The sequence below is a fragment of the Simochromis diagramma genome, unplaced genomic scaffold, assembly GCF_900408965.1.
Source record: "Simochromis diagramma unplaced genomic scaffold, fSimDia1.1 OVJJ01000107.1, whole genome shotgun sequence".
NCBI classification, from domain to species: Eukaryota; Metazoa; Chordata; class Actinopteri; order Cichliformes; family Cichlidae; genus Simochromis; species Simochromis diagramma.
In genome coordinates, this window is record NW_024387209.1 from 2,975,501 (window position 1) to 2,995,725 (window position 20,225).

General features: G+C 39.0%; 1 protein-coding gene across 3 annotated transcripts in view; it reads right to left on the bottom strand.

Moving 5' to 3' along the window:
- LOC120746248 (prolactin receptor-like) overlaps positions 1 to 20,225 on the bottom strand; it is a 50,320-nt gene that overhangs the window by 21,513 nt on the left and 8,582 nt on the right. The window contains exons 1-2 of one of the 3 annotated variants that reach the window (XM_040051624.1): positions 14,393 to 15,028; positions 2,215 to 2,324 (exon numbers count right to left, since the gene is read on the bottom strand). In XM_040051624.1, the coding sequence (XP_039907558.1) occupies positions 2,215 to 2,324; positions 14,393 to 14,433 (151 nt within the window). In that variant the 5' untranslated portion in view covers positions 14,434 to 15,028. Of the gene's footprint in view, positions 1 to 2,214; positions 2,325 to 2,401; positions 2,726 to 14,392; positions 15,029 to 20,225 lie in introns of those variants that run through there. The other 2 variants (XM_040051626.1, XM_040051625.1) reach the window with 2 other exon arrangements.

Genomic DNA, 20,225 nt, shown 5'->3' on the forward strand with positions numbered 1-20,225 from the left:
GATGCAAACTAACCCATCAAAACACCAAAGTCAAAGAAAGACATTAACTAACTAACCGAGGAAGCAGTAGACAAACAACTCTCATTCCTGCGAATTAGAAAATACTGCTTTTGTAGTTGCTTTGGTTGGTAGCAGATTGCCAGGGTTGCTTGTGGTTTGCATGAAAGTTGCAGATTTGTCTGCAAACACTTGCAAGCTACTCACCAACCGGTGGTAAAACTGTGAGAGACTGCAGTTGATGGTTCCTGAGGTATCGCTGACTGGTCTCTAGGCTTGTGTAACTGAGACCGGTTACACGCGTGGCTAAAAACTGTTTTGCTGCTGATAACACTGCACCCTCTCATCCATATATGAACACTTCTCCCTCCAAAAAGCCAATAAAGAAAAAGCCAAAACATGGAAATGTAATTATTTGAGCTGAGCTGGTTTGTTCCACAGAACTGAAGTTTTCGTTTGCTGCCGTCTTTTGTCTTTTTGTCTCCTAAGGCATTTTGTTTTCGATAAATACACCAGGGCATACATACTTGAATTGCAGTGTTGAATTATTCACTCAGTGTAGCCTTGGAAGGATATCTCTTCTTCCTCAATGAAAAGTAAGTTATTCAACACATTATAAAAGCTGAAGCACAATTTTGTAACTCAAATTGCGGCCATGAGATAATCTCTTATTGTGCTGTGCGTATCTTCAAACACAATCATGAATTCTCACCTAAACATCACTCAAAAATCAGATCAGAAAGACACAGACAAAGCGTGTTTGTGCAGGCCTAGAGATAAACCCGTGTGATGCTCTGAAACATGAGCAGCCATCAGGTTTGTGAGTCATCCTGCCTCTCCAGCTGAGGTATCGATGAGCTGCCGACATGTCCATCTGAGCGGAAAGAAATTGTCAAACTCAGCTGGCAGCCGTCTGAAGCTGATCCCGGCAGACAAAGCTGCTGCTGTTCTGAGTTTATTTTTAAATGTTCACACTGACTCCGATGTGAAGGTTACCGCAAAAAATTAACTGGAAACTTATCAAGCTGATTGAAAGTGCCCATTACGGGACTCTCTGTGTGATTTAAATTGTTTAAAGACATGAACTCAGTAATCTTGAACAAAGCTGATGGACTGCCCTGTTAACAGTTAACAGTGTCTGGTTGTCTGCTTGCTACCCGTCTAGGCTCCACAGTTTTCAAGATATCATTTTCAAATTGTGTGATGATAGGTACCAATAACAGCTTGAACTGATCTCATTTAGGTGAAAACTGGATCAAGGTCACACCAAATATGAAAATCTGTAAAAAGTTTATATTACCCACAATTTTTTACCGATCATCTTCAAACTTCAAACAACAGCATAATAGACCTTTGCCGACATGAGAAGCTAGGTTGGTTAAGTATTTCACCTTGTCCTTCATCGTTAGCGCTCAAGATAAAAGTTGACCTTGAAAAAAAATTTCAAGAAACCATATTAAGTAATATATCATATGAAAGGACATAAAGAGAACTGTACAACACACTTTGTATTTTTTCAATATGATTCCCTGCAATGTCACGATGATGCAATAAGAGGCTGGCATTATCATACTGTAAAAAAAGACATAATAAAGATCAAAGCTTTAGTACAGCCATTGCCCTTTAGGGATAGCTGTGCTCTCTGACTGCAAACAGACAAGACAGTAGAACAAAATTCCTCCCAAAATAATGACAGTGCTTTTCAAAAGTAAATATAAGGAAGGATAATGTAATTAAAAGATTCAGAGAGTCTGTAAAATCTCTGTAAAGAAAACACGAGCCTGCAGACCATCATTAAATGTTGGTGGAGGAGTTCAGGCCCCTCCGGCAGCGCTGCCTTAAAAACACAGCTGATTCTGTGGTGGAGATTGCTGCATGAACTCAGGAACACCTCTAAAGGCAAAACTGTCAGCAGTAAACACAGCTCATTAAGTTAAAACTCTACCGAGTAAGGAAAAAAATGGATCCAAAAACATCTTCTTCAATGAGTCTGAGCTTGTTTAAGATGGCCTGAGGCCAAGTGGTGCGGGTCTGACCAATCAGAGTCTGAGACACTTTTTGAAGCTCATGTATCCTGTGGCCTCCAGGTTAAAGAGGAGAGGGACCATCTGGTGTGACATCAGCACAGATGAGCAAACAGTTTTGAAAAAAAAGAAAACCTGGGCAATAAATAAATATTTTGTAAATCATTTGTAAATCATTTGCTCTCAGACTCACCATGGTTGTGTCTTTCGGTGTGAGCGTTGTTCTGGGCGACGATCCTGCCGTAACTCACGGGAGGAAGCAGACAGAGCAGCAGCCACAACATCTCAGAGCCTTCTGTTAACCTATCAACACAAATAAACATTCAAATATGAGCTGGGGAAAAGACCCACTAAACAGCTAATGCTCCTAATGCACTTACTGTGAGAAAGTTTAGTTTCCATCTGATAACAGTGAAGTCTATCTAAGTGTCCACTTGTCTAAGAGTCACATGTTCAATTTTAAGGGGCATCAGTGGGTTCACCCTGCAGCTCCTCAAGTCCAAACACAACAGCTTTGCCTCCTCCAGTCATGAGACACATCACAAGGGATGAAACCCCCCTCACTTCCTCCTTTCTCCCATCAAATCAGTCCTGAACAACACCGCCGCCTCACCAGATTCCCATTAAAAACTTCATGCATTCCTAAAATTACAACTTCTTCCAATGAATTAATAAACGTATAGGAGAAAAAACTCATTTAGATTTATCTGTTTACCTCCCAGTGTTGACAATCTTCCACGCGTTTGCAGAAGGAGCAGAAAACAAAATCTGCCTTGGTGCATGTTACACAACAATAAAACAACAGAGAAAAACACTGTCCATTGGTATGGAAGTCCATGAATGCCCAAACTGGAATGTGATAATAATTAAATTAATTTAACTGAAATGGACTTGTAATAAAAATTTAAAACTAAATAGCAAACAGACAGGTTATCTCATTAAATTATCCAAAAAGGATGTCCTCATCTATTTTTTTGACCATTTAACTGAATGAGATGTAACACAGCACACAAAATACTCAGTAATCATAGAATTAACCTTTTAATCCACATATTTTTAAATGGAATTTATAAGAAAAATTGTCCCTTTTTAATCACTATAAATGCAAGTAATTGCCTTTACTCTTTACTTTTTATCATTCTATGCAGTGACTAACTGTAAAAGCAGATGCTTTAGCCATTTGCTAATGTGTAGCATTTAGCTGTTTGGTAACACAATGCCACAAGATTCCCAGGAGAAGACATGCCAGCAAATTAAGCCCAATATCCGAATGTGAAATGCACAGAGAAAAGCCAAAAACCCAACTCAGACTCTACAGGCCTCAGCTGGGATGGGAAATGTTCAAGTCAATGACAGAACAATTAAAAAAAGACTAAACAAGCATCACTTGTTTGGAAGAGTTTTCAGGATAAAACCTCTTCTATCTAAAAAGAACAGGGTAGCATGGTTTAGGTTCACAAAGTTGCATCTGAACAAACCACAACACTTCTTTAGCAATATATTTTGGAGAGACAAGACCAAAATGGAGATGTTTGTTCACACAGCACCACTTTTGGAGAAAAGCAAACACAGGACACCTTGCAGTCACTGAACTGACCATAAACTCCTCTATATACCAAACTATTTTAGAGTCAGATGTAAGGACCACCAGCTAAAGCTTGAAAACTTGGTCATGGAACAGGACAATAAACCCAAGAACAGCAGCAAATCTCCAACAGAATGGCTGAAAAAAAATGAATCGAGGTGTTGTAACGGCTCAGCCAAAGTCCATACTTCAGCCGGACCTGATTCTTCTGGTGCAACTTTAAGCAAGCTGTGCATAAAAAATTACATACAGACAACAATAAAGTGAGATACTGTTAAAGTCATACAGAAAACAATTCTGTTACGATTCGATGTTGTCAGTGTTTTGTTTTAGGCGTGACTGTTATGTGTTTCCTGTTTTACTTTGAAGGTCTGTCTTATCTCAGTGTGTTCAGTTTACGCTTCCTTGTCTCGTCAGTTCTGATTTGCCCCAGCTGTGTTTCCCTCCTGTTGTCCATTCCCTGATTGCTCCCTCTATGTATTTAAGCCCTGTGTTTCAGTTTCTCATGGTCGTGATTTTCCCCCTGTGTTGTAAATAGGTTGTCGAATATAGATGTAAATAGTTGTCGATACTTTTGTTTTTACTCGGTAGCTGTAGGGGTGAGAAGCCATTTTTCTTTGGGAACCTTTTCTCCTGTTTTTGGTTAGGGAGGCAGGTAAGACACCTGTAATTTTTGTTTGGGGTTTTCTGTGAAGGTAAGCCAGCTGCATTTCATTTCTAGAGTTTTTGTTTGTTGTTTTGGCCATGCTCACCCTGATGCCTGCTACCTTTTGGGACTCAATAAACTGACCGGCTGTTGTGAAATCCGTGGTAGCTGTTTTTTGTTGGTTCGTCCTACTTAAGAGCAGGGAGTGGGGGGGCATTTTTTCCTTATTTTTATTTTCCTTATGTCGCACGCCGGTTCCCTGGGCTGGGGTGTAACAATTCACTCTGATTTGGTCATGTGCAGTACAGGTGATGCTGTCTGCATTCCTGTTCACTTTGTATAACTGGGTCATACTACCCACAGAAATAGTCTGACTATTCTGCATTAGTTGGACGTATTAGTGATGGGCAGGAGAAAGAGAGCACCATGAAGTGGTCGAGGAGGAATCATCTGCTTATAAATGTGATCAGGATGTTAATGTGGTGGAGGAGTGCAAGTACTGTGGCATGCATGTTAACATAAGGCTGAACAGTTGGACCAAAATGTATACAAAATGAGGCTGTAAAGCTCCGTATCCTCTGGAGATCCTTCAATGTGTGCAGCAAAATGCTGGAGATTTTCTATCACTCAGTTGTGGTGAGCTCAGTGTACTTTGTTGTGATCTGCTGGAGAAGCAGCATTGGAGCTGGTGACACATACGGACTGAATAAACTGATTAGGAAGGCTGGCTCTGTGATTGACTGAAGACTGAAAACTTTTGAAGTTGAGGTGGGGAGGTCACTGACCAAACTGTTATCCACCGTGGATAATCCTGACCACCCTCTGCACCACTTACTGCAGATAGTGGTTAGGAGTGAAGGTCAAGGTAACTTTATTTATACCCATAGGCAAGGTAAATTTGCTTTATAGAAAAAATGACAGCATTTGGAGTGAAGCACCTTCTCTAACAGACCATATGTTATCACCAACTATAATTGAATTATACCTGTGTGACCTGGCAGAGAGGCATCTGCCAGCTATTATTATAGTACTTGTACTACTATGTTACTATAATTTTATTTTGACTTCTGTATCATTACTTCAAGTTTTTGCTGTTAAAGGTGGCTCTATAAGCTACTTAAGCATAGCACGTAGTTTTTTTTTTTTGTTTTTTGTTTTTTCCATGACTGCATTGTGACATTTTGAAGGACCCACCGAAGGATCTGAGGCTGTGAATTAACTTGTATGGAATCAACATTTCTGACAGACCCAGACCCAGTGCTAACATGTACATGGAGCCAGAGGGCAGAAAACAAGAGGAATTGGTAATTCAAATCGGTTGAATTCATTTTCATTTCTATAGTGCCAATTCACAACAATTCATCTCAAAGTACTTTATATTGTCAGGTAAATACCCTAGAAATAAATCCCCAAATCACACAACCTCCTACAACCAACCACTTGGCTACAATGAGAGAAGAACTGCCTTTTAAAATGAAGAAAGCCCCAGCAGAAGCAGACTCAGAGAAGGGCAGCCATATGGTGAGAGGAAAGGAAAGTGAGCAAAGAGAGATTGGAGAAAAAGCAAACTAGAGGAGAGAGGCACAAAGTTTACTAATAACTAATAATTGCAGAGTGGTGTACACAACGTAGAGAATGAAAAGAGTTTAGCGAAGAAGAAATGGTCAGTGCATCATGGAAAGCAAGAGTATATCCTTCAGTGTGCATATTTGTTTAATATGAAAGGTGAAGGACATATTCTGGTCAAAAATGACTCTAAGATTCTTCACAGTGTTACTGGGAGCCAGAGTAGGCATCTGGTTGGATACCATATTTCTAAGATTTTAGGGCTGAGTATAAAAACTTTAAATTTGCCTGAATTTAGAAACAGGAAATTAGAAGTCTTCAAAGTCTTATGTCTTTAAGACATTCCTGTAGTTTAATAACTAATTTTTGTGTGTTAAGATGAGTATCGTCTGCATAGCAATGAAAATGTATGCAGATTGATATTATGCTGTCTGTGAAAACCAGCAAGAAACTGCAGATCTCTGAACTAGTTAGTGGTGACTTAGTAACTTTGTTTGTAAGCCAGAAAGAGTTGCTGAAGCTGTACTTATTATTATTATTATTATTATTATTATTATTATTATTATTTATTATTATTATTATTTTTTTTTTTTTAGAGAAAAAAAGTCAAAGTCTGGGCACTAGACCTTGGTCTGTAAAATCCAAAATTGGTTGTTTCAAATTAGCATTTGAAGCTGGACTACCCACTAAACTGACAAAACAACCTTGACAGAACAGATATTGGACATGTTTTTGGATATTAAGTCTAAAATATTGGCACTGTTTTGAAATTTTAGGGATTTTTGCCCATGTGTAAGGTAAGATACTGACAATTTCTTCTTTTACGGCTCAGTCTGATGGGTTCATTTTCCCACAGCCAATATTACATGACTTAAAGTCAGCGGACTTCTTAACTTAGGCTTAAATATGACTCCAAATAGTTAAAGATGCATTGCAAACACATCTTCTGAACATTAAAAAAAGAAAAACTTGGTGTAAATTCACTTTCAAATTCTGGATTTCCAAGTTGCTGTCTTTTGTTCTCCTCTGTAACTCTAACAACTGCTGATGCTCATTTGCTCCAGCTTACATCAGATCTTATTTATCTTTCGAAAAGTGAATTACCCTGCAATGTTTGCATGACCCACAAAGTGGTTTAATTAATAGTACTTACTGTCACCAGAATCCCCAGAGACTAGTCAAACCATCTGGATGAAAAGATTAAAACACTGTTGGAGGGACTTTGATGTTTCTAGAAATAAAGTGCTGCAGTATTTAGACCTGTCCCCTCACAAAACATGGTTTTTTTTTTTTTTTGTTTGTTTGTTTTTTCAGAACATATCGTTGCCGTGACACTGACCTTTAGGTTGCTGTGTTCGATAACATCAACGATATCAGATATTAGAGGGTCTGCTCAAAGCTCATTACTTTAATCAGCTTACTCCACTGAACTGTTTCCTCAGAACCTACTGAGCATGTGCAAGAAGTCATAGATGCACATTTACACACACTGCTGAAGGATCAGGAGAGTGGACTTATTGATATGTTTTGGTGGTTTTCTCTGCAGAGGTAAAAACATAAGTCATTCTCAAGACGTGCTGTGATCGAGAGGCAAAAAGAAGATAAACGTTTTCTGTCATATCTATGTCTTTCTATTGAGAATGAGGGTCTTCAGTAGGAAAAACAAAGGCTTGTAGTCTAAAGTCACTAATAAGCTGAATGAATGCTGGATTTTCTTGGCACTCAGGAACTATTGAGGACTACTCAGCTGCAGCTTCCTAGAATCAGCTAAAGTGACCATAAACAGATTTTTCCAGGAGCTCGGGAACTTTGCAGGGTCTAAATGTGGTTCCTGGCCTGGCCACCGACAATATTTCAGAAGTGACAGTTACCTGTCAAACAACTACAAGCCTCTTCATTTCTGATTACCTGCACTGACTGTGAAGTTTATTTCTCTTTGCAAATTGTAGAAAAAACCACGAAGTTCCCCTCAGCAGGTGGATGCAGTGGCATTAGGCCTACATGAGGCTTTCACCCAGGAGTCTGAGGTTCCATCACCTCTACTACTTCTACCACCACTTGTTTGTCTTAAATCCATTTTAACTTTTCTTTCTTTAGTTTTTTTTCTTTGTCATGTTTTTCTTCTTCATTTTCCTAACACGTTCCAGATTTCCACTCCACGTCTCCTTTTGCTCCTTTCATATCGTGTTTTTCTCATTTCATTAATGCCTACTTTATATTTTTCCTTCATACCATATATCCATATTTTAATCTTAGTTTGTTCTTTGCTTTTTCCTTGTCCTTAATTTTATTCTGATCTTTTGGATCCATTTCTTTTCTCAGTGTTTTTTTTTTTTTTTTTTTTTTCTTACCTTCCTTCTTACACCTATATTGTTTACACTGTTTACTTCTCCTGTTCATCTGCCCTTATGTACTTTTACTTCATTTGCTTTTACCCCATCTCCTTATTTCTTTTTATTACTTTGTTTAAATCCTTTTACCTGTCATGTTCAAGCTTGCCTTCCTTCTTTCCATGTTATCCACCTCCCTCTGCCTTTCTTTTACTGCTCATATCTGACCCTTACATGTAGCTGATTATTGCTTTAAGCTTGGACTGAATTTCTGGGCCGTCCTGTTGCTGACAACTGTATGGGCATGAACCTACATTAGCAACAGGAGACATGAAACAACAGGAGAAAACAGTATAAATAAATCTGTCAGCCTCCCTCATCATGACTGCGTGAAGCCTGTGTGACATTAATGAAGCCACACGGGGGCTTAGGGCCTTTAAAATCTGGTCTTATGAAGGCAAAGATGACAGAACTGACATGCAAACAGCAACAATAGCAGCAGCTCAGCTCCATCCTCCAGCTCTAAGACAACAATCACAGCGAATAATCCCCGCCTTGATCTCACAGGATTACTGCGAGGCCTTGTTGGGTTTTATCTGGCAGCCTCGGCTCACCCTGACACGCCACAAGGCGCAACACGACCACCTCAAAAAGCACAAAAAAGTCTCTGTTTCTAATCCCTCGGCGTCCCTCACCAAACATCTGACCTACAAAAAAAGCCAAACACTTGTTTTAAAAGCTTCAGACTGCACTTCAGATTTTATGTTTATGTTTATCATACCCCATGCTCTGTATTTAGGGATTTAAAAGGCTAACACTTGTGATAAAATAAGCTCTTTGTGTTTTTATTTTGAGGCAGTTCAGTTGGTTTGCTGGCTAGGGTTTAAAAACACCACCTCGTTAGAACTTCAGTTAACATTTTTCTTTATGAGTTTTTGTGATCGTTTTGCATTTTTGTGCAGTTATTTGTGTCGCTTGTGTCTTTTTTTTTTTTTTTTTTTTTTTTTTTTAAATCTAGAATATTTTTTGCATTGCTGTGTCAGTTTATATCACTTTAAGTCTCTCTGCGGTTATTGTGTCTCTTTTGCAACTTTGTGTGGCTGGTTTGCTTTAACTTTTACTCTTTGTGGTCTTTTGCCATTTAATTGTGGTTGTTTTATATATCACTGAATTTTCTTTTGTATCTCTGTGTCTTTGGCATTTTTATAGTCATTTTGTATTTCAGTGCTGTCATTTTATGTCTATTCAGTGTCTTTTTGAAAATGTTTCTTTAATCTTATTTTCATGTTGTGGTCAGTTGATATCACTGGGAGTCTCTCTGTAGCTCCTTTGCGCCTTTTGCCTGATATGTATCCCTCTAGAGTAATTTGGTGTCTCTGTGGTCTCCTTCCATTTACTTGTGGTTATTTCACATTTTTCTGAAGTCATTTTGTGCCTCTGTGTGTTTTTCAATTCATCTGTGGTCATTTTTGTAGTTGCTGCCTAGTTCTTTGCATCTCTTAGTGTCCTCTAACAACTATTTGTGGTTATTTTATGTTTCTATGAAATTGTTTTATCTTGTTGTGGTGAGTTTATATCACTTCTCTCTGTGATCATCTTGTATCTTTTTGTTCTGTGCTTGGTTTTCTTTTGAGCGTCGATTTATAGCTGCTAGATGAGCTCTGAGACTTTCCAAAAAAAATATTACATCTTTTGACTCAGCATCTCTGCCCTGTCTGCCACTACACACTAGTGAACTATAATTACCACTGAAAAACAAGCATCATTTCAGTTTCAATGAAAAAATGTGACGGCAAAGAGAATCCTCACATCCACTGTGAGCTAATCAGTCACATGGATCTTTTTTTCTTTTTTTTTTTTTTAAATGACTAGAGCAGATTTCTTTCGATCTTCATCATATTACTGCTGAGCAATTAGCTAACTTACAGCTTCCTGTCACGCAGAAAATATCTAAAAGCCTGAGGGAAATGTGCCAAATGAGCTCAATGCATGTGACTCTCTGAACTGGTCTTTTTCTGGCTCACTGTTTGGGGTTTAGCCTTAGAGGTCCTGCACATACTGAGGAATGTCCACTGCTCTTCATTCATGCTCCCGAACTACAGAAAAGCTCTTTGATGCTGCTGCTTTGTGCTTCAAAGTAGACACCGGTTTCAAGTGAAAATAGATTATTATAAGTTACAATGTGCCATTGACTGCTAATGTGCCCTTAGAGAATATCCAACTCTATTCCAGAACTTGGATATCTGGGCCCTAAATTCACTGCAAAACCTGATGTTTTTCAAAGATATGGAGATGACCCTACCCAGTAAACATCAGTCAGTATTGGAGTTCAATGCTGACCAAAATTATCACAAAGGCTCATCTCACATTTGCCACTAAAATCTTGATGATCCCCGAGACGTTTGGGAAAATATTCTGTGGAGCGATGAAACAAAATCTGAAGTTTTTGGAAGGTTTGAGTCCCGTTACATCTGCATAAAACTAGCAGCATTTCATAAAAAGAACATCATTGCAACAGTCAAACATGGTGGTGGTAGTGTGATGGTCTGGGGCTGCTTTGCTGCTTCAGGGTGACTTGCTGTAATTGATTGACCCATGAATTCTGCTTTCCATCAGAAAATCCTGAAGGAGAGTTTACATCTGACCATCGTGCAGTTGGGTTATGCAGCAGCACAATGACCCAAAACACATGAGTGGGTCTGGACTTAAATCCAATTGAGAGACTTTGGCATGACCTTAAACAGATACGTTAAGATTGCTTGTTTTCCTCCGTTAATAAATCAAATCATCGTTTAAAAACTACAGTTTATATTTACTTGGCTTATCTTTGTCCAAAATTAAAATTTGTTTGATGAACTGAAACATGTAAGTGTAACAAATATAGATCATTATCAGGAAATAAGGCATAAATTATGAGAAACTTCTGCACAATCTGACTTCTTTTTGAAACCAGGTAATTCCCCCTTTGCTGGCTGTTAGAAACAATACAGTTCAACAGTACAGTTCTAAGGCAGTTCCCCACTGGCTCTAATGCAGGTTTGTCCAAGTGGTCTTGCTGTATCCCTGGCAAAGCTGTCACTCAACTGCTGTCGTTGGGTAAAATCAATGTCAGTCACTACGCTGTCTCTTCTTTTCAGTACTATCAATAATAATAATTTTCTACTCAGCAGCCTTATGTAGGAAACATTAATTAAGTTGTTGATGGGAGACTGCAGTTGCAACACGTAATCACTTACAGCTAAAGTTCATCTATAAAAGGTGCTATCTCTGTTATAGGCATCAGGTTACTTTGGGCAGAAGTAACCTGATGGGGTCCTTGACCGGGGGATTGGCCAAATTTAAATACGCTAAGGTTTGATGCTACATAAAGTTTTTTATGAACTTTATGTAGCATGTTGTAGAGTACAGCATTGCTGAAAATGAAAAATTATTGCTTTGTCTGTATTTCATGTATGCCTTATTTAATGGAAATCAATGCCACAGGTGGTTAAATGTGTTGGGGTTTTTTTGTTGGTTTTTTTTTTTTTTAAAATCACAATTGTAAAATGCATGGCTAAGGCTCCCATCTCTAGGCCTTGGCTAATCAGGAGCTTTGTGGTTTGATCTGCAGCTCCTCCGGCAATATTAATTGTTGGGTAATTGCATTAAAATGCTCCAAAAGGCACCAATGGCGCAAACACGATTGAGAAGATAAGTTAAGTAATGCCAATTAGCGGAGACGAGGCAGAGTTAGTCGCCCTGCGTGATAGATACAGGCCTTAAAAGTTAGAGAGTAAGATGCTGTGAATGTGGATTGTAGTAAAACAAACAAACACGTGTCTCTGAGAGAAGGAAATCACTCTACATCTAATAGTTAATTTACTATTCGTAAGTTGAGAGAAAGACTCTGCAACACGAGGCAAACTCATGGACTGTGGAGTCGAGTGCATAATATGACAACTGTTATCATATTTAAGGAAAAAATAATTGTGTATTTTCCCCAGAACATGCTGTTGACCTTAAAATATGAAATCTAATTATGTTTCTGAAGAATTCAGCGCAAGAGCATGTGGAGGCTCTGTGCATGATTGGTTTAATGACCACTCATGTGGTAGTTATGATCCAGTTATACATTTAAAAAGTTTTCTGGGCAGGGGGAATTGAAATCAGATTATCTTGGTTCTGTTGTAAAAAATAGACACCAAAACCCTATTTATCAATTTAGGAAGTTAAGTCGTTAGCTCACCCTCAGACATTAACATACATCTCAATAGATGTGATGAGATCACAACTGGGCAGCTGCAAGTGAGAGATGTCTGGTGGTGCGAAACACGATTATAGTGGTTCGACAAGTTAGTGCCAAACAGGAGGTGTTGTTGCTGGAATGCTTGTTTCATAACATGGGTCACACTATTTGAATTCTGAACCTTTGTACTTTTAGACTGTTCCAAATGCACCAGCAGCTAGAAATTTGTGCTAGAGAATAAAGGAGTGAAATTCTACATCAGTAAGTGAAATATTTTTGCAGTAATTCAAAGGAAGCATCATAACAAATTGTGGTCAATCCTAAGTCCTTTCGAATGCGTGCAACAGCTAAAATGGAGCAAAAGCTTCTTGGATTGTCTGTTAGTATAATTAACCTCAATCAAGCACAGAGCAAGCCATATTAATTGTTAACATGGTCCAAAAGGAACCAACAGCACAGACATGGTTGAGAAGATAAGTTAAGTAATGCCAATTAGCAGAGACAAAACCCAGTGGATGGCTATCGAACTGAACCTGCTATTTGAAGTGCCCCGAATTACAGAAAACGATTGATTTTTATAAAAGTGCAAAACCTGTAAATTTGTTGAAAAGAATTTTACATTTGTTGTAAAAACAAGAAAAATAAAAAACAGACTGTAAACATGTTCAATTTACCTTAAAAGTGGAACATTTTAATATGGAAGTCTGTGAAACTCTAGGTTCTGTAGACTCCCATGGTGATGTCAATATATATAGTACGATACTGTGCAAAAAGTCTTGAGCAAGAAAAATGGATCCTGTGATTTACCGAAACATACATGGATACATGGAAATAATGTATATAAAATCAAAACAGAGTTTGACTTTTTCTATCCAGGTAGGATTTTACTGCATTGGCAGTGTTTGGGATCCATGTCATGCTAAAAAATGAAGCCATTCCTAATCAGATGGTTTTGCATGGTGAATCAAGATGTGATGGTACATCTCTGTGTTCTTAATTCAATCATTTGTTTAACCACAAACCATGACAGAGCCTCCACCGTGTTTTACTGATGGCTGTAAACACTCACTGTACTTCTTTCCTGAACTTCTCCCTACATACTGACAATGATTTACGGCAAAAAACTTCAAATCTGAATCCATCACTTCATCAGACCTGTTGCCACTGATTTACAGTGCAGTTCTTGTTCAATTTTAATACCTCAGCCTTTTCTCCCTGTCTCCCTTCATTAAGAATGGCTTCTTGACAGCCACTCTTCCACTGAGACCATTTCAGATAAGGCTTCAATGAATACTAGATGATCAACTGAAGACCCAGATGCATCTCTCAGGTCCTGCGTCAGGTCTTTGCTGGATTTTTTCCTGTTTTTTGAGGACATGACTTTCAGATACTGCCCATCTGCTGTATATAATTCTTCTTTTGTTCTCCACTCACCTACATTTTTAAGGACACATTATGCCAAATTTCATGAAGCTCGGCCAACAAGAACAGGAATAGATTACCTTAAATGAGACATATTCATGTTAACCTCTATGCACTTCTACATATTCTCTCCTCTGGACCAGGGCTACAGACACAGAAAGAGAGCAGATAAGTGTGACTTATATGAAAATCTGAAGGTTAACTATTATAACCCTAAACCTGCGTTCATTCCCCCCCTAAATTACCCCCTAAATACCTACAGAGTAAAGCCTCATTTCAAGGTAAAGAACAAAGCTTGAGAGTCTGTCATTTAAGACCATCAGGTGTAAATGCATGTGGAGCAGGCACAGATATGCAAACAGGTGATCAGCAGCATGGCAGCAAAATAGGAAGAGGAAATCAGAGAAGAGCATGTGCCACGTCTTCCTCTCCGTCTTTGCTTTCTTATCAAATCGAACTTGATATTTCCATTTCCAAGCACTGCAATCTTCATACTGCACAAACAACTGCAGTGATACACATGCAGGAAACAGGACACCAGCTCAGAGCAGAGCTGTGAGTCAGCCCTCTAAAGTAACTTTGCTTGTTTGCACTCACACATATTGAGCGGTGAGATCCCAGGCAGTGAAAGCAGTCATTCCCTCGGGCTGCAGGTGCTAAAAACTAAAGGAGCTGCTGGTCCACTCATCATTGAATTCTTCCTAATACCCAATTTGTCTCAGGCAAAGATGTTAGAGCCCAGCTGTAGATCATTTAATAAGCTTTTATTTATTATTTTATTAATTAAACACTGAATCAGAATTTCTATAAATACTACAAAAAAACTGAAATGTAACGTGTCCAAAGCACTACTGAAAAGAAAAAAGGGAATTCAAAAGTGACAAGCAGCACAGAACCATGGGACTGTGACAAAAGCAGCTTGAATAGTATTCCCTGTGTGACATTTACCAATGGGACGTGTTGACGAGAAATCAGCTGATGTGGGCAGGCACTGAGATCAGCTGATCTGAAGAGGATTCTGAACTTTATGCTCAATTTATAGGATGAAACTGCTTCATTTGTTGCTCTGGTTATACGTGTTACAGGGATGTGTAGAAGGATATACGCTCCGCATGTGTGTGTATGTATACACACTGAAGTCAGGTATCATTTCCTTTCTTTAGTTATTTTTTGTCATACCTTAGTAAAGATGGAAATAAATAGAGAGAGAACAGTGAATATTAAAAAGTGAGCACCTATTAGCAGATTCCGAGGACGAGGGGCTTCTCTGAAAGTTTTTCCAAAAGGGAAAACAAGGCTAAATATCAAGACCCGGCATTTCACAGTGAATTAAGGAGAAAAAAAAATTCCTTTTAACATAATTCACTCAACTATTATTCACTGTACTTGACTAAATCCCAGTCAGAGGCAATAAAGAGAAAGAGAATAATAACACAAGAGGTCTGCTGGCTTATTGTAAAGATCATAATTATAATTATCTGAACATTTTTATCTTCAGTTTAACATAATTTTATTTGGCATAATAATTATTTAATTTAATAAGGTTGATGCATTTAAAAACACATCCTTTTGGGGAATTTGCATGAAATTCAGGTATAATTTGAATGATGAATTAAAGAAAAACGAAGGTGGATGGGGATTAAAAGGTCAGGCTAACAGGTGTTTTTGACTCTGAAGGGGCCTTTACTGTAGGGCACTTGCAGCGGCAGCAAACTAGAGACTCAGGTAGCAGGAGGAGAAACAAAGTGAGCACCGTGAAAAGTTGACAACCATCACCTATGGCAATGCTCCACTCATGGAGAACCGTATGTAACAGGTTTGCATACAGAAACTTTCTTCTAGATCAGGGATGTCAAACTCATTTTACATTGGGATCCATATGCAGCGCACTTTGATCCTAACTGGTGAAACTCCCCTTTCTGTCAGTGTAAAGTAGTTAAACTGCAATCTGATATCGACTGATATCTTGGCAGTCGAAAAACAAGTGCAATTTCAACAATATTAAAAGGAGGCAACCCGGCCATTCTGACTAATTACAGGCCAATATCAAACTTGTGTGTCTTGGCAAAAGTCCTTGAGTCTCTCGTCAGTGAGCAATTAAAAGAGTTCTTGTACTCTAATGAAGTTCTCTCAAAAATGCAATCTGGGTTTAGAAAACAGCATAGTGCTGTTACGGCTGCCACAAAAGTGATAAATGACATACTTGTTGCTCTGGATAAAAAAACAGCACTGTGCTTCTCTCTTTATCGACCTGTCAAAAGCTTTCGACACTGTGGATCACGCCATTTTGAAGCATAGGCTTCTCTCTTTGGGGCTGTCTAGACATGCTGTCTCCTGGTTCACTAACTATTTGAGTGACAGGACTCAATGCATTAAATGTGAAAATCTGTGCTCAGAACTTTTGAATATTCACACTGGGGTGCCACAGGGTTCAATTTTAGGACCTCTGTTGTTCATCATGTATATAAATGATTTGGGACAAAATGTGTCAAATGCTAGTATGCATTTTTATGCTGATGACACAGTTATTTATTCCTTTGGCTCAAACCTTGAAAAGGCAATAGAATCTTTGCAGAAAGCTTTTGATGTGGTTCAGCACACACTTCTGGAGCTGAAATTGGTTCTTAATGCTGAAAAGACAAAGCTAATGTTGTTTTCAAACACGAAGGGATTTCCTCAAACTGTCCCTTTGGTGTCCACTCTTGAGGGAAACCTCATAGAAGTGGTGCATACGTACAAATATCTTGGCTTTTTAATTGATGATTCTCTGACCTTTAAGTCTCACATAGACAATCTTGTGAAAAAACTCAAACTAAAATTAGGATTTTTCTTTCGAAACAAATTTTGTTTTTCTTTTGAGACAAAAAAGCGTCTTGTAAATGCCACATTTTTATCTGTTTTAGATTATGGTGATCTGCTGTACATGAATGCTTCCGCCCAGTGTCTTCATAAGATTGACTCAGTATATCATGCCTCTTTACGGTTTATTACAAACTGTAGGGCTTTGACCCATTGTTGTGATCTGTATGCTCGAGTGGGATGGCCTTCGTTGTCCTCCAGGAGGTTTGATCACTGGTGCATCTTTATTTACAAGGCCCTGCTTGGACAAATGCCCACCTATATTTGCGATCTGCTCACATGGAGGAGTACTGTTTCTTATAGCCTGCGTTCAAGCGATCTTCTTCTGCTCAATGTTCCATTTGCCAGAACTGAACTGGGAAAGAGGGCTTTTACTTATGCTGCCCCTTTTACATGGAACATGATGCAAAAAGACTGGAAGATAGCAGATCTTATTTCATTAAATGCTTTTAAGTCCAAATTGAGAGAGCCAGAGAAAAATGTTTTTTAAAATGTAATTGTTATTTATAACATGTATGTAACTTTGTAATTTTAACATGTTGTCGCCTCTTGGCCAGGACTCCCTTGAAAAAGAGGTTTTTAATCTCAATGGGACTTTTCCTGGTAAAATAAAGGTTAATAATAATAAAAGTATGCCTCAGTTTAATGATCTGATAATGAAAAGCTGCTGTAGTAAATTAAATAAATGTGGCTCTTTGGGCTTAAATTGTAAGACATAAATGTGAAAAATTATTGAAAGACTTGTTGTAGCTCATTGCCTAGACATCCCTGTTACAATAAATCAGAACTTTCCTGTCGCTTGCTTGTTTGTCTCTTACTTTTATTACTGTAGTATGAATGACTGTGGGTGAGCAGGACAAGCTGTAATTTGTATCAAAATACAGTTAAAAGTCTAAAATTTATGTCTTTTTTCACATTTTCCAAACCTGTCCAGTGGGAAAGATTGGAGTCTTTGGCAGGCTAATTTTGATAGTTTTGAGAGCTTTGTGGTTAAAAAAGAATATATTTTTTTAATCCTGATTATCTCGCTTTCAGTTTCATTAGAAGGGGAAATCGTTAGTGAAATTAAAGACCCGATTACTCACCCAGTCTTAAGGGGATCAAATGCAGAGTGAAACATGCTGGTGGGAAGATTAAAGTCAAATAGACTCTGTTATTCCTCTGGTTTGCATCTCTGTGAAGAAGGATTCAAAATGCACTGGGATAATGAGCCCAAACACGCCTCAAAGCTTTGAAGACCAAAGAAGATCAAAGGAGTGCCAAAGGACTCCACGGTCACCTGACCCCGACCTGGCATTGTCATGAAGACTGAAAAAGATAACTCTCCTTGCGTGGCAAGTTGCTATGTGTTTCTCATCCTTTCATTCTGATGACATGCAGGTATGCAGCCAGTGAGACACAAAAAAAACACAAAAAAACAATTAAATGTTTCCATGCTGCTGTGTCTGTGCAAACCTGTGATTGTGAGCTTATGAAAGTGGTCAGGGGCTGCAGCAGACATTCAAAAAGCCATTAAAATAAACCTTATCTCCTACTTTAAAAGAATAGGGCTACTGCATCTGCTGCTGCTTCGCCACGGCGCAGCGCTCCCCACAGGCAAGGCGCTGACCTTTAAAAATTACGTTTCTAATTACATCCAAACACACAAGCAGGAAAATATGGGCTGAACAGATGTGTAGTGACTTTAAAGAAAGGAGAACAAGTTTATGTATCACTGTGCCATCCAATTTATCAAACCTGACAAAGGCACAAAAGCTTGATGACTTTTAAAGAGCAACAAAAGCCCAACAAAGGAGGTGGGTGGTAGTGTGGTAGTGTGGGTGGTAGGGGGGGCTGCAGTAGGCGGGCATCTACCGACCACACACTGGTGAAATTCTGCCCCCTGTTGGTGATGGTTTTAGTTAAAACCTCAGAGAAAGTAAAGCCTTTGTCCTATCCGCTGCTGTTGCCCTCGTGGTCGGTGGTTCACGCCACAAGTGAGATCACATCCCCTGGCACAAACCACATTTTGGTGTGTTTTCAGCCAATCGTGCATCTCTTGATTTTTATAACAAGTGCATAATAAGTTCAAAGTCAGGTTGCTCTTCACTGTTTCAGTGATATATCCACACAGAAGCTCTGATATATCCCTCTAATTAAAGAGAGGAAAATCCTGCAACAGCTTAAAAAGCTGAGACTTTTAGGAAAAAGTCTTCCATATTGGGTGCTATACAACCAATGGTGACGAAGGAAAAATGTGTCTTTCCCAATCAGTCGGTGGGTGTTTGTTGAAGGCTGCTGCCTGTCGTTAGGTAAAATCGTCTTGCAAAGAGGTGCTGAGTTTGCCAGTAATTTACAAGGAAGATGCCGACTTGTGTGCAAACACTTACTTACTGCTTACTAATCATCAAGCAGTAATAAAACTCAAAAAGTAGCAGTAGGAAACTGGAAACAGAGAACGCCCATAATGAATGTTTTATCAAACACGTTTCAAAAGACTCAGCTTTTACTTTGAAGTCTGTATTTACAGTTTGTGTTTCAGCTGATCAGCAATCTCAAGGAGTTTCTTGCTAACCGGCCCAGGAATGACATTCTACCTAGCAACCATAATTATGAGTTGATCCTGGACCAGTCTGTAGGCCTGTGTGACCAGGGCCTTCTTCACTTGATCCTACACTGTCACCAAAGTTGTGTACAAGTTAACAACACTGCTAGCATAATGGACAGGTTTTTTGACACGGCTCCCACACAAATGCAGAGGTTGAAGCATCGCAACATCATGAAGATTTTCTTGTAAAACAAAGGGGGGGGGGGGCTAGCAAAAAAAGATTGGGAACCACTGATATAGAGGCTTCAAAATAATTGCCAAGAGGTGTTACCAAGATGGTTGCCAAGCGTTGAGAGTTTGTTCCAGAAAGACTTTAATTGCGCTCCATATTTTTCACCCTTTTGAGAGCTGCTGCCTTATATATTTATTTTTCAGTTCTGGATTCATGTACATTTCATTTACAGCTTAATCAGAGCAGCATGACTTGTTTCTTTCCAGCCTGACATGTGTATGTGTGTGTGTTGTGAGTGTGTTTGTGTGTGTAAGCGATACAAGCTTTACTTAAGAGTCCAAAGGTCAGCCTGCGAGTGCTTTGTCTTATTTATTTTTTTCTAAACAGCTTTTTTTCCACAGCGTATGGGATTAGCTGGCTGCCTTATGTTGAATTCAGACCGAGACAGAAAATCCTCAAATCACTGACCTGCTCGGACAATCCAGTGTGAATTCTTCAAAAGAAAAGTGCACAGGTCACAATGAAAACGTCTGGCTTTAATGCTGTCACTTTTCTGCTCGCTGATCTGCAGACCATGCTGGAGTGAACAGACACCAGAGGCTGAACAGCCTGCAAATGACAGCTGCTCAAGCACTAATGCCAACCCTTTAACAGCCAAAGAAGAGACCTGAAAGTCCTCCCAGGAATTAACTTGTGTTCACATCCCTGTAAAGTACAAGAACATGTTTCTGTCACTCTGTGACCACGCTTCTAACTGTCATGTGCAGTGGTAAGTCTTATCTGGAGGATGTATGCTGCTCTGTGGTTTCCAT